Consider the following 15,512-nt stretch of genomic DNA (forward strand, 5'->3'; position numbering starts at 1 on the left):
ATTTAAAAGTGCTCCCTGGTCGGTGCGACACTTATCCACTGAAACAACAATTTGCTATAGTAAAACCTACAAAAAAGAAAGAAATTATACATAAAAATACATAAAAAGTGAATTATTCAGTCTCTAAAAACAAAAATTAGTTGTTACCAAAAGTGATCAATTAACAAAAAACAGGATACACAATAGTGTTTGTTAAAAAATAAAATAAAACACAATATGACTGTGAATTTAAAAAAAAATTAAAAATCCATAATTCGGTCACTAAAAACAGAAAATTAAAATTGGTTGTTGGCAGATAAAAGTGCACATTTCATTAAAAATATATATAAAAACAGGATACACAATTTAACATTGCTAAAAGAAAAGAAAAGACCACATGATCACATTACTGTGAATTTGAAAATGTTAAAAATCCATAATTTGGTAGCAAAAAACAGAAAATTAAAATTGGTTGTTGCCAGATAAAAGTGCTTAAGTCATTAAAAAAAACAGGATAAACCATTGTTAAAAGCAGAAAAAATGTATAAATAAAAAAGAAAATGCCTTATGATCACATTATTGTAAATTTAAAAAAAAGATCAATCTTTCAGTCACTAAAAGCAAAAAAATAAAATTACTTGTTGTCAGATAATAGTGTATTAGTCATGAAAACAAGTAGAAAACTCAAATAAAAATTCTTAAAACAAGAAATAGAAAAGAAAACACTTCATTACTGTAAAATTTAAAAAGCATTTATCATTCAGTCACTAAAAACAGAAAATACAATTATTTGTTGCCAGATAAAAGTGCACTAGTCATTAAAAAAGGCAGAATACACAGTTAAAAAAGCATGCACCGTTGCACAGTTCAAGCAGTCTAGAAACAGACGTCCAGATTTAATTTTAACGTTTCCTAACCATATTTAAAACATGTATTGCAGATCTTTTCTAATGTTGGAAATAAATCACAGATATTGTCATCATTTTCTTTTCAAGTCACTGACATTATTATTCCATTTTAATAATCCCCCAAAACCAAACATTGTTACTTAAAAACCAAAGTCATAAAGGAGTTATTAAAGCTGTTCCACCCTCTCTTAAAAGTGCAGCTAAAGTTCCCTGAGAGGAAATGCATTTGTAATGGTTACAACCACGCAGTCGGTTATCTCATGACCTCACACATGCCTATTGTGCAAAATACCAAGCAGACTTTAAACAAAGTGTTTTCTATTTAACATCTGATAAGCACATCATTGCCTCAGGTTTCTAGTGTCATGCATAACCATCATTTCTTAGAATGAAGGGTTATCTTTTGTGCTGCAAACTCACATGATTCTATACTGAAGCAGCTTACATCCAGACTTTTGTTTGTTTTTTTGTTTTTTTTAGTCATTTCATAGAATTGTTTCAGTTATAACTTGTAAAGGGCAAATATGTCTCATGAGAGCACACTTCTGGACACTAGAGGGAGCCATAGCTGTTTTGATCAATTCTAAGCACTCTTCCTGTCTCCCTAGGCAACAAGAAACTTCAGTTTTGTAATCTGACACATCTCAAAAATGATTTTATTTGCAACTTAGTACAAAAACATTTGTTACACAACCTTAATAAAAAAAGAAAAAAAAAGTTTTAAAATGTTGTATTATACATTCTTTCTTTTACACGCTATATCTTTCATTGATGCACAAATTCAGCTCAAAAATATTTCACGATAGAACGATTGGAATCTATCAAAACTGCAGTTATGAAAGCATCGCCTCGGCTGTCAAACATGGGTTTGCTATACCCTAAGGTATCTCCTCTGGTTTATTTAGAAATTGGGGCATGATGATACAATCCAAATGAGATGCACCACTGATCGTACTACATCTGCTCAACCCGTCGTTCACTGAATAAATCTTGCATTTGTCATATTATTTGCTCTTTTTGTTTTCTTGAAATTGAAAATTGATTCCCTCACATAGACTAGATCAAATACTTTAGTTGCGTTAGTGTCTGTTAAGACAGTAAACGTTTGTGCAAAGACAGACTTGTGTAAACATCTAACACAAAGGAAACGTTTGAAGGAAAATAATCTCCTCTGAAGAGAAGATAAGTTATACTCAGAGAAAGAGGAGCGTCATAATTAGTTCTTAAAACTTGCAAATACCTCAGAGTAGACTGTCAAACATAATACTATTTTATGTCTTTTTATTATATAATTTTAAATAAAATAATTATTAAAAAAGCATAGTTGTTTGTTGCTAAGGTCTATGGGAGTGAAAGTAAAAAAAAAAAGAAAACATTGGGTTACTGTGGCGACTTTTGTGTATTGTAATTGCAGGAACCAAGGATGAGCTGATGGTTACAGTTGCAGTGAACCAAAAAAAAACCCTATGACTGAAGACACAGTTTCTAAATCAATTCAGACTAATCCCTAATACAAAACCAAGCTTTTAAAGCATAAAAGTGACATAATGCTGGTGCAAAAATAAAATTAACTATACTTGTCCAGGAAAACATCCATTTTTTCTACCTATTTTGTCATTGTGGTGAAACACAGCCTCTTTTTTTCATTCTTATTGCCTTAAAATGCAGAAAATGCAGAAATACAGGCAGTTACCATAACTGTAATAAACAAAAACAAGCATTGAGACTGGGTATATTCCAGCAGATAAGAAAAATAAAAGACAGAGATGCAATCACATATTTTTTAAGTGTGAAAACACATATCCATATGTACATATACACATGCTCACATATTCATATATAAACACATGTAAATGTGCCAAAGGAGGACATACGGAAGACAACAGTTATCCAAAGAGAGAGTAAATATTATTTAAACATAGTAGTCACTCCCATCAGTCTTTAAAAAAAACATACATTTTTAGTTGTAGTTGGGCAGTCAGATATTCCACCTTGTAGACTTGATTTAGTAGACTTGTTGGATTTGGTTAAAGGCCAATTTAAAGTAATAATCTTTCTTGCAACCATCACATGTAAAATATAAGTAAGAGATTCTTCATTATACAAATCTAAAAGGACTACAAGAGGATAAACACTGTATATCCTTAAGATTTTCTCTATCTTCATATTTATGGTCTTATTTTGGGGCGGTCCTAATGGTCATGTGAGTAATCACTAATGAGCACACCCTTTTCCATGTCTCATCTGTCAGAAATACAGTTTTTTTTAGGTGTTTCCTTAAACAGTCAGTTTTTCTTCATAATCTAGTGTGGACTGTTTGTAAAATGGACAGGAGTGAAACTTCTGTCACTTTGAAGAAGGCTTTCACAGATCTAGAAGATTTACTAAAATAAGAAAATATTATTCTTATTCCCGTGATTATTGATGCAAATGTGCATCAAACCACTTCAGCTCCAATATGAGCTGTGGAGCAGAGGTCTGAAGATCACACGTTTGGTGCAAGACCCTAAAGCCACTTTGCTCCCAGTCGTTTAAGGTTGGCTGCAGTGTCTGGCAGCTCACAGTCTGATTGTGTGTGTGCATGAGGGAATGGGACTGTGACTGCAAAGCCCTTTGAGCTTTATAGAAGGTAGTCAAAATACTATATGTTTATGTCTTTTAATTTAGCATCTAAAGAGGTAAGTACCAGATCTCTCTGGTCATCTGGATCTTTTGTAAGCTCCCAGAGTCAAAACTAAATCTAAGAGAATCTGAATTCAGCTTCTATGCTCCACTGATCTGAAATAGACTTCCTCAGTGTATTTAAATCCAGATTAAAGACCCACCTGTTCTCAGCTGCATTTGACTAGTATGTTTTAAAAGTTTACATCTGCCCTTTTCATCTAAGATTTATTTATTTTTACCTTTTTACCTGGTTTGATGTCTTATTTACCTTTCATTTTTAATCCTATTTTAATTATTACTCTTAATATTTCTTGAATGTTTTTTTAATGTTTTATGTAAAGCCTTTTGAATCGTTTATGTAATGTATTTTCCAGAGTATAAGTCACACTTTTAGGAGAAAAGTCTGAAAATTCAACAAATCTGCCGAGCCCAGTGTAACAAAAAATAAAATAAAAACAATAACACTAATCTTTTTATCTGTATAAGAAAAACATCAAAGTTTACGAGGAAAAAATCAGATTCTCTCCCACGTTTGTTTGGGCGACACTTCTTCTGCCACTGTTAGTAGCAGATACTCAGATGCGGCGCCCTCTAGTGGCTGTTAGAGGAAACAACTACTAAAAGACAACCAGTGGGAAAATAACCAATATATGAGCCTATTTATGCCTAAAAAAAGCCCCCACAAATATACTCCTGAGTATAAGTCCGCAACTGGCTAAACTATGAAAAAAAACTTCAAATTATACTCCGAAAAATACGTTACTTAAAATGTGCTGTACAAATAAACTTGCTTTGCCTACTTGAAAGCAAAAACAGTCAATTATTTTTCCGTTTTTCTCATAGCTGAAAACACACTCAAGCTTCATTATTGTTATTATTATCACTACTAGTAGTAGTAGTAGTAGTAGTAATAGTACAAGGGTATTCCTAAACTAGACCATGAAAGGAGCCTTTTGCCCAGTGGGTTAAATAAGTCTGTTAGCCACTCTTTTCAGGTGTTGTGCCATAAAGAGACTTTCAATCAGAACCAGATTGGACGATTGCAGGAGCGTGCACAGCTTGTTAATGCTGTGCAGCTCAGGTACAAGCTGTGCACGCTCCTGCAATCGTCTATTAAGTTTCTGGAAGAACGTCTATTTGTGCTTCAACACCTGCTTTCAGAGGTAAATACGTCTTAATGAATAAATGTTTAGAAAAGATGATCACTTTAGAAAAAATAATGCTTTTTTTTTAAATCTCCAGTTTGAAATCAACATCGCAGCCTCCTTTCAAGTGTAGTTTTCTGTTGATGTGAGCTGGGAGTGAGGAGGAGGAGGAGGAGGGAGAGAGGAGGAGGAGGATGTCGTGTGCGTCAGTAACTCAAACATGTTCCAATAACGGGATGTGTTATCTGCTGCTATTTGCAGTTTGCTGTAGCCAGGCGAGCTTGAGCAAGAAGCTGCTGCAGCTCCTTCTGGTGCTCTTCTGTGATGGAAATGCTCTCGTCAGGAGTGACATCCACATGGCAACCGGCAGAGGAGAAGGTGAGCACAAGTGTTTGAAAGTTTACCTGTCAAGAGAGCGGAATTGGAGACGATATCAGGTGTTTTAGACTGCTTTACCGGCGGTAACTTCCTCTCCGTGTTGCTTTGTTTAGGAAAGCACTGCTTTTGGCTCCACGCTCATCATGCCAAAGTCGAGGTGTTTGCGTGAGCCTCAGCTCTGAGAGGACCAAGGATGGCAGGAGGCTTCAAGAGGAGCTCAGGGGTGCAGAAGAGGCTGTCTGCGGGGCTGCTTACAGTCTCAGTGTTGCTGGTTTGTGATGTGAGCTGGCTGAGTTTGAAGGAGCAGGTTGGAGTAAACGCCCAGAGCAACGAGAGAAGAGTTTTGGCACACATCCCTGGTGACATCATCATCGGAGCTTTGTTCTCTGTCCACCATCAACCACCTGCTGACAAGGTACCTGTTGTGAAAGTTCATGCATTCCTCATGTGAAACGGGTGATAAATCTTTTTGAATTTTTAGGTCCATGAGAGAAAATGTGGTGCTGTGCGTGAGCAGTATGGGATTCAGAGAGTGGAAGCCATGATGCACACTCTGGATCGGATTAATGCAGATTCCACAATCCTTCCCAATATCACCCTGGGTTGTGAGATCAGGTCAGCAAACCATCAGGAATTTTCTCACTTTTTTTTTTTTTTTTTTGCAGCAAATTTCTACTAATATACAGAAGAAGAGTGTAAATACTGCAGGAGGAAAAAGCAGGTCAAATATGTCCTCATTATCTGTTCTATTGAACGTTAAAATCCATTTAACACAAATTATCATGATGCCGGTCCACAAAATAAATCTCACTGTAAAACAAAATATAGGACAGCAGTCAGAAGTCTTACATCAGCAAATTTTAGCTCAGCATGCTACTTCACAAAGTAGATAGAAGTCAGAAAAATGACACATATGTTTGAGTGAGCAAACTTAAACTTGTGGGCCATGGAATCATGATTGGGTAATCCATCTCATAAGAGGAAGAAATAACGTGGAATTTGTCCTAAAATCTTCTTTAACTTTGACTAAAAATGCATATATTTATTTTAAACCTGGAAATTTTTGAGTTTTTAATTTTAAAACTAGGGCAGAATCCAAATTCTTCCCCTACGACTTCTCCCTATCCTACATTTAGCCCTCCAAACAGAGACTTATGGAAAAATATGTCTTAATTCCAACCCTAACTACTAACAAAACATACAATGCGGGACTATATGGTGCCCTGTATTTTAAAGCAATTCGGACATGCTTTGTGGTCTATATTCGCTAATGTAGCGATAATCAATGCATGCTAGTTTTTGCAAAGACTTCTGGGAAATTTCTAGAGCACTCGTTTTTGGAATTGCAGATTTGGACATCACTACAAAATGGTGAACTCACTATATAGTGAGTAGGGTAGGAATTCAGACAAAGCCAGTGTCTTCAAATTCGAGACGTTATTCCCACTCGATCTGAAAGTCACCGGTTAGCTACATTAGCGCGGAGCTACTAGCGCTCAGAAATACATAACATTAGTTTTATAACTTTAAAAAAGGTCATGCTAAAACAAAAAGTCATGACTTGCATTTAAATGTAAACTTCAGTGCTTCAGAGCACACCCATTTGAAGAAATACACTCTGTATCCCTCCACCGGAAGAGTTAGCCCTTAAAAAAAATATTTTGGATAATTCTACCCCTTCAAATTTCCTTACAATTGGGGGGACCGGGGAGAAGCCATAGGGGTAGGGGAAGAATTCGGATTGTCTTTGTCACTCCCACTCAATGATGTCATCAATAGTCGCCGGTCAGCAGAGAGCTGCTGCCCCTACAATTGGAGGGATAGAGAGAATTTTTGTTCTAATTTTAGTACCAATTGCACCAACGAGTTGAAAATGAAGGAGAAATGCAATCTTAGAGAAATGACGCATATGAAAACGCATATAAATGCAGAGTAACTTTCTACACCTAAACAAAGGTCAATGTGTCTGGAGTGCACCATCTATTGGGAGATGGTAACACTGGGAAAATCCAACAATAATTAGGATTATCAATATAATTTATTCTAGTTTGGCGGGCCAGATTAAGTATATGGCCATCCCTATCCAAATAAACAAATATATGGACAGAGCAGAGAGTTAATGTACACAAAACATCACCAAAAGAAGATAAAAAAAAGCATAAAAAAAAAACCCAACAATTTTTAATTTCAAAAAGCGTCCATAACGTAAGGGACTAAAAACAGTTCTGGTTCTATCTCAGAAATGGAGGACATTGATTTTTTTATTTACAGAAAGTGTAAACTACTTATGTCACAAGTGTTTTTTTAAAATAACTGGAAGCTTTGTCCATACCAGGGACTCATGCTGGCACTCTGCGGTGGCACTGGAGCAGAGCATTGAGTTCATCCGTGACACACTGGTGTCCAGCGACGATGAAGAGAGCCAGGGCAGATGCACCATGGAAGGAGGAAGTGTTCTTCTTCAGGGCAAGAAACCCATTGTTGGACTAATTGGACCCGGATCAAGCTCCGTCGCCATCCAAGTGCAAAATCTCCTCCAGCTTTTTAACATTCCTCAAATAGCCTACTCAGCCACAAGCATGGATCTCAGCGACAAGGTGGGCCTACTTTACTAAAAGACACGGATGAAAACATTTAAGAAGTTTAAATGTACAAATTATTAGTAACATGTTTTACAGAATTGTTAGAATTGTTTTAATGGAAACTCGTTTAAATGTGCAATAAATTTATTTCCAAAAGAGCCTGTTCAAATACTTCATGAGGGTGGTGCCATCAGACATGCAGCAGGCCAAAGCCATGGTGGACATAGTCAGGAGGTACAGCTGGAGCTATGTGTCTGCGATACACACCGAGGGTGAGACGGCATCCGTGCATCCTTTCATTCTTTCATTTGCATCCGATTGAAGTCTGTTTTATTGTCTCTGTATCGTGCAATAGCAAATGTGAAGTTTGACGAGCTTCTGCATAGCCACTTTTTAACCTAAGTCATCCCCCCAAGCCCCACTAATGTTATAATTTTAACTCTCTTTACTAAATGTCCAACCTTAATCCTTCTTTTATTCCTAATCTCAATGCTAAATTTAACTTTTTTGCTGCTGAAACATCTCAAAGCCTCTGCAGCATCAAGGATTCCCAGAGTTACGCTGAATAAATTGATCCCCTAGTCTCTTTTTTTTAAGCAAACAAGAAAAAAACATGATTATATAAAAAAGTGGCTCATAAATTTGCATTATCTCACAAAAGGTGCTAAAATGATGACAAGTTGTTTTTTTTAATTAAGCTATCTCAAAAAAATTTTGTTAATATGAACATCAGTAAGAATTCAGTAGAACAAGTCCTTAAAAAATGAATCCCACATGTGCAAGAAAAAACTCAGTTTTTAGTGCGTCCCTAGTTTTTTCTGTTCTCTTGAATTTATAGCATCTATTGTAACCTCTCAGTGTCTCAGTATTGATGTATGAAATAAATCCCTGTAGATAAATACTAAGTCTTGACTCTATTTTTCCCCTATAAATATACCAAGCTGTTTTTAAGGAGGATTTAAAATAAGTCATTTTTGAGCCAAATGCTTTTTTTTTTCTCGATAAAACGCGGTTTAAAGCTCCCGTTTTGAAATGCTCAATGTTTATGTTTGACTTTATCCTCTTTTTTGCTTTTTTTAAAGTCAGTTAGCAGTGGAAATGGGTCAAATCGATCACATGTGCTTAGTCATTCATGTGAATGTAGATGTTTATTAAGGGGTCTTGGATCAAGTTTGTGACAAAGATAAATCTGAATCTTTAGTTATGCTACAGTGGGACCAAAAGTATTTAGTCAATTACCAATTGTGCAAGTTCTCATACTTAAAAAGATGAGAAAGGCCTGTAATGTCACCATACCTCAACTAAGTCCAGAAAATCACATTGTCTGATTTTTAAAGAATTTATTTGTAAATTATGGTGGGAAATATGTGTTATATTCCCTTTGTTGGCAATGACAGCATTCAAATATTTTCTGTAAGGTTGCTGGTTTTCACTCAAAATCTGACAATACATGACCCCATTCATCCTTTCCTTTACACAGATCAGTCGTCCTGGTTAGGGCTGCCACGATTAGTCAACTAATCGACGACTAATCGGCTATTAAAATAGTCGATGACTAATTTAATAGCCGATTAGTCGTTACTTTATATTATATGAAGTCAGAGTGTAGTAAAGTTGAACAAATTTGTCAGCGTTCAGCTCCAAAAAATTTATTTTCTTTGTATTTGAGTCAGTGAGACCAAAACTTTATCCTTTGTGAAGAAATAGTTCCTTGTTTCAGATGCCAGCCTCATTAAATTGTGTTTTAATACTTAGTAAGCATTTATACTGTAATGATTCTCCTGCTTCTTTCTTTAAGTTTTTGGCATATAATCACACTTTCAGCAATTTCAGCCATCTTGGTATCAAAATGTTCATCTGGTTCAGGATATTACTGCTTGTGTTTTTGGTATTCATTAACCTCAAAGTTTTTGAAATGTTGGGAAAATTATGCCTCATAGAAAATGAATAAGAAAGTCTTCAAATGTCAAAATTTTAAATAGATTAGCAACAAGCCTTTAAAAATATCAATTGGCTATGTTTGAATCTTTTATAGTAATTTTCAAAAATATTGGAGTTTAGCTGATAATTTAGCAACAAGCTAAAGTTTTGGCTAATTAACTTTACTGAGGAATTTTAAGGTATTTTGGAGTTTAGCTAGTATTTAAGCAAAGTGCTAGCTTTTTGGCTAAATTGGCATCTACTGAGGTTTTTTATGCTAATTTGGAGTATAGCTAATATTTTTTAAATATGCTAGCGTTTTTGGCTAATTTTTTTTCTACTGAAGTTTTTTTTGACTAGTTTAGTTCACTTTTTAAGCTATTTTGGAGTTTGGCTACTATTTAAGCAACATACTTTTTTTGGCTAATTAGGCATCTACTGAGGTTTTTTGGATTAATGGGGGGTTTAGCTTATATTTAAGCAACACACTAAATATTTTTGCAAAATTGAAATGTATTAGGGATTTTTAAGAAATTTTAGTACAAAATTCTTTTTCAAAGTTCTTTCATGGTGCTTTAACTAAATTTCCAGTCTTTTAGCAAGTTTAACATTTTGCAAATAGCTTTTGCATTTTCAGTAAATCTCTGCAGCAATTAGTCAATGGCGTTACCATTTTCAACAAAAAGCTTTAGCATCTAAAGCGACTACTTTCAGCAAAAAAGCATTAAAATAAAGTAATTTCACTTTTCTAGTATAATATTGCTTTTAGGACAGTGGCTGCACAATTCCATAAAAGTTTAATAAACTATCATCTTCATTATCTTTATTTTTAGTTAGTTTAAAGCTAATGATGGTTTAGATGTGTGTTTTTCATCCACTTTCCACATGGCCCAATTAGTCGAGTAATCACAAAAAATAATCAGTGATTAGTTGACTCTTAAAATAATCGTTTGTGGCAGCTCTAGTCCCAGTGAAAAACAGCCCCAAAGCATGATGCTTCCACCCCCATGCTTTACAGCATTCGTTCTCCTCCAAACACGACAAGTTGAGTTCTTACCAAAATGTTCAGTTTTGGTGTCATCTGACACACATTTTCTCTCCCACAGTTGAGGTATACCTATGATGAAAATGAAAGGCCTCTTTTATCTTTTTAAGTGGGAGAACTTGCACAATTGGTGGCTGAATAAATACTTTCTTGCCCCACTGTAAACAAATGCAGCATTTAATCTGAATTCATTTGTAGACTCTATTACAAAAAACAGTTTTCACTGTCAAATGCAGAACTGGCTTTTTTACGCTTTACGCATTTGCATAGAAAAAGTTGATGACCCAGTAAATAATAGTAAATTTGAAATCAAACAGCAGCAGAAAATGGGTGACCTAGTTTTCAGCGAAATCCGGAAGCTCAACCATCAACAGTTCCCATGGTAGAGATGACTTCCCCGGACTCTTGCTGTGTTGGCACTACCGTATTCATTTTCTTCTGTGCTCACATAAGTGTGAACACAAGTAAACAGCGCTAGAAAGTGACTGGAATATATTTGATTAAACAATTACCATAAAAAAAACAAGGTTAGCCTTGTTTTCAGGAGCTCCGATGAAGAAACCTGTTGAGACTTGTGTCTATTTATAACACTCTTAGGTAACAAATGTCTAATTTATATATTTTTCTTCGTCTGTAGGTAACTATGGTGAAAGTGGAATGGAAGCATTTAAAGACATGGCAGCAAAGGAGGGAATCTGCATCGCCCACTCTGATAAGATTTACAGCAATGCAGGAGAGCAGAGCTTTGACAAACTGCTGCAGAAACTCCGAGGTCATCTGCCCAAAGCCAGAGTGGTGGCCTGCTTCTGTGAGGGCATGACGGTCAGAGGCATACTGATGGCCATGAGGCGCCAGCGCTTGGTGGGGGAGTTTCTGCTGGTTGGAAGGTGAGGGGCCTCTTCTGTCCTTTAAAAACCTCACTTACATATCACACCAAAAATTAGATTCTTGGAATTTTTCATGAGATGATTGGCTTTCATTTTTTAGTCTGTAAAATTTTTTTTTCAGATATACATCATCATCATGGACCATCTTTGTCTTGTCATCATCACCCTCATCATCGTCTGTTTGACATGTTCATTCTCTCTATTACTGTCTTGGAAATGGAAGGTATATTTTGCACTCTTTTGCACTCATAAGGCAGTGACATTGAATTTAGCAGTCCATATCCACACTTTTAAAACACCTCGACCCAATTTATGTTGGGGTATAATTCTGGTGTTTCTTTGTGAAGCAAAATTAATGTTAATGTCACAAATACAACAATAGGGAGGCATCAGCAGAGTCTTCAAGATTTCATGCCAATTCCTGAATGTAGACGGCGGCAGACAGGCGGCGTGCAGAATGGCGTTTTATATATCCTTGGGCTGCCAGGCGGCTGGCGGCACTTGATGTGAATGGCCACTGTCTGGAGACATTTACACATCCAGTCAGAGCTGCCGCCGGCCGACCATTCAGGCAACATGTAGCCGCCCAATGATGTCATTCTCACCTGTCACTGAACTGTCACCGCGTGACCTCACGGGTCCCCAACCCTCGGGATGCGGTACTGGTAGCGGCACTGGATGCAGCAACAGAAGTGAAACCAGTACTGGGTTAGGGTTCGGGTACTGTACCTGGTCTGTATCCCGAGGGTTGGGGACCTCTGATAAGAGTATTTTTTATCCTGTCTGTGACCCGGTACCGAGCGGCCCTCTGACCAGTACTGGAGGTTGGGAACCCCAAGTTTATTTGGAGCAGGCAGCACGTCAAAAAACGACAAGTTGGGGACACCCAAAACGTCAAAAAGTGACACGGAGGGGGGCCCGAACCATACGTCCATATGTGATGAGTTGCGAGTGAGAATCCGTTGGCAAAAATACGACTGCCACTTCCTGGTTGCAAATGCCGCCTGACGAATTGGCTGAAAAACTTGTATTACGATCGGCGGAATTTGGGGATATGTGACTGTAGTCTTAGAGTAGTTTCATTTTAACCCCATTTTTTTTTTTTTAGTCTCTTTTTAACCTCAGAGTTGGGTTAAAAGCATCCCTACTCTGGTTATTTTCAAATGTCGAGATCAGACTAGTTTACAGTCAGAATTGTAATTAATCAAATAGTTTCAAGTGCATTTATAAAGTGAATTCCTGTCATTTCTTGGTAACGTGGTTAAATAAACCGTAAGTACACATGCTAAATTCTAAATCTATTTAATTAAAAACGATTTAAAAAACAAAAAAAAAAAAGAAGGGTCGGACTAGCAAGTTGTTTGACTCTTTCTGAGAATACCATGTTTTATTTTAAGGTTCATCTCTCTGGCTCGCTCGTGTCCTTGGTGTTCTATAAATGCCTTTCCTCATTAGGAGCCACATATGTAGGCTGTCGCTCAAATCTGACAGCAGGAAACATAAAATAACCTTGAACTACATATTACCAAATAATTCACTCTATAGTCTGTACATGCAGAACAGCAGTTGACGTGTGTTTATTTGTTTTCTACTTTATTTTAAAGTAAGTATAAACTGACTTGTGTTTAGCATTTTCATGCTCTCATTTTGCATCTTCTTATGTAATAGCGGCTAATTACAAGTTAATGTGGAGTTTTTTGATAGTTACAGGAAAATAAATCAAATGTCAAATAAATAAATAAATATGAATTTTGAGAAATGCAGGAAATGAAAGCTGCAAATCAACAACAGTGGCCATACTGAACAGCACAATTTGTGTAGATTAAAAAAAAAGAGAGACAAACCAGAGGGAGATTTGAATAATTCAACAGGCGTCAGGTGTATTTTCTCCTAATTATCCAGTAAATTAGCGTAAATAACAGTTTTACGTGTCTGAGTCATGTAGCAGATGTTGAATGTCTTCCAAACATTCTCTGCACTTATTTTTGCTATGTCAGTTGCCAGCGAAATCAAGCGTCAAAAATACTCCATTAAATAGAATTGCTGCAGTGTAGGTGGCCTCTTTAGTGAGTAAAACATGCTTGAAAACCTTTGCTTAATTCTATAAGTTGCATTTTTATTATAGATGCAGTCTGGTTTGCATATAGGGTATTTTTGTGGTGCAGAAATGGCTTTTTTTAATGCATACATGAGTGCTCCTATAAGGGAAAACCTCCATTTCTCTTGGATAAAATGTGACTTTACACTCACAAATACAACCAGCTGCTTCTATTTGCATTGTAAATGTTTGTATTGCACTTAAAGAATTGTATATTTATTTTTATTTACACTATGTCTAAAACATTCAAGTGAAAAGGGGCTAGATTTAAAGTTCAGAGCTTATTGTTTGCATGCGCGGTAGGGTGTGCGCGTCTGTGTGTGCGTGTGAGAGTCAATAATGCACACTTTTGCACTTGAGTCTGTCTTCAGGCATGTAGGTGGTGTAGAAGCATACTGCATACAGCATATTGGCCCCCCAGGTCGATGTGTGGGTTTCAGAGCGCCTGCTGAAGAGTGATTCAAACTATCCAGAGTCAAAGCTCTCTATGCTTTTAAATATCCGCTCCTGCTCGTGTACCATTTCTGTCCTCACTTCTCTAAGGATGTGTTATAAAATGATTTCCTACATCACCAGAACCAGGCATTATAAAAACGCCCACTCAACAGTTGTGTAACTCGAGCTTGGTTAGAGAAGTTTCCAAAAAACACTCCTTTTTCTTCATTTTTTTTTAAGTCGATTGGAAGAATGTTTTTTTTTATATGCTATGCTACATGAATACAGAAGTGATCTTTCCTTTGCCTTTCTTAATTTAGGAAGTAGATGCATCCAAGTGCTGAATATAGAAGCAGTACAAGACAGCTCATTTTTGAGACAGACTATAAAAAGACCTACAAAAACACAATCATTTTTGTGTGCACATTTTAAAAAGATTTCTTTAAAAAGCTAAAAGTTTTTATTCTAAAATATGATAAACATTTACAGTTACAGAAATATAAACACTTTCAAATTGAGCAATTCTCCATCTTTTTAGATAGTCAAGAACATAATGTTGCATAATGTTGACTAAAAGTAGTGTAAAATTATCACCTAAATTTAAAATTTATTTCAATTTTGTACATACTTTACTGCTGTTTGGATCATCTATGCAACTTTACATTTTTTTATTCCATTTTGATAACCAACTTTCTCAGTAAAGATTGTGGTTCAGGTTTGCTGGACAGAATTTTGTGTTTGACTATTTTTTTTCTTGTTTTTTTAATTAAATGCTTAAACTTATTCATATCTCTGTGTGTCAGAGTGTGACTGTAACTATGCTATTTTGCTATTCATCAGTCAAGGACAAATGTTCAAGTTTTTTTTGCTGTTTTACTTCCAGTTGATACTTTTCCTCAAACTGCAGCGTCATATCTTCTCCTTTCATGCACACCTGCCTTCTTCAGATAGTGATCTTAATTTGGTTTATTGGCTCACCACGCACTAGATTCCCATGATCATGTGCTTGCAGAAGGGTGATTCATCACTGATAACATTGTTCATTGTTTCAGATTCGTCTTTGTAACTTTTTGGCCACAAAAACTGTTATATCCGTCCATTTGCTGTTTGGTGTTTCATGGTGGGAATTGTAGTCTTGTCAGGTTTGTGCATCCCACGACATGAGAAAAGCTAAGTAAGGTCTCTAACAGCTTTAATCTAGACTATATAAACATACATTTATTATAAAATAAAGACGTTCTTGTATCTTGTTAAAGTTACATTTTACTTTCTTGATTCAATTATATTATTTATAACAGTAAAATGTTTATGTTTATATATATATAGATATATATATATTATAATTAAATAAAAAACATTGTTATAAACAGTATAATTTAATCAAATAAAGTACGTATATATATATATGTGTGTGTGTGTGGTATACATATTCATTTATACATTATACATATATATATATATATATATATAT

The 15,512-nt window shown here is 35.8% G+C and overlaps 1 protein-coding gene across 1 annotated transcript in view; it reads left to right on the top strand.

Annotated features, from left to right (window-relative positions):
* Window positions 1–4,889: 4,889 nt before the first annotated feature.
* grm5a (glutamate receptor, metabotropic 5a) overlaps window positions 4,890–15,512 on the top strand; it is a 25,373-nt gene continuing 14,750 nt past the window's right edge. Inside the window, exons 1-6 of the mRNA XM_024266137.2 lie at window positions 4,890–5,074; window positions 5,188–5,489; window positions 5,556–5,689; window positions 7,410–7,671; window positions 7,814–7,928; window positions 11,259–11,508. Coding sequence (XP_024121905.1) covers window positions 5,268–5,489; window positions 5,556–5,689; window positions 7,410–7,671; window positions 7,814–7,928; window positions 11,259–11,508 — 983 coding nt within the window. The 5' untranslated portion in view covers window positions 4,890–5,074; window positions 5,188–5,267. The remainder of the gene's footprint in view (window positions 5,075–5,187; window positions 5,490–5,555; window positions 5,690–7,409; window positions 7,672–7,813; window positions 7,929–11,258; window positions 11,509–15,512) is intronic.

Source organism: Oryzias melastigma, linkage group LG14, assembly GCF_002922805.2.
Source record: "Oryzias melastigma strain HK-1 linkage group LG14, ASM292280v2, whole genome shotgun sequence".
Taxonomy (NCBI): Eukaryota; Metazoa; Chordata; class Actinopteri; order Beloniformes; family Adrianichthyidae; genus Oryzias; species Oryzias melastigma.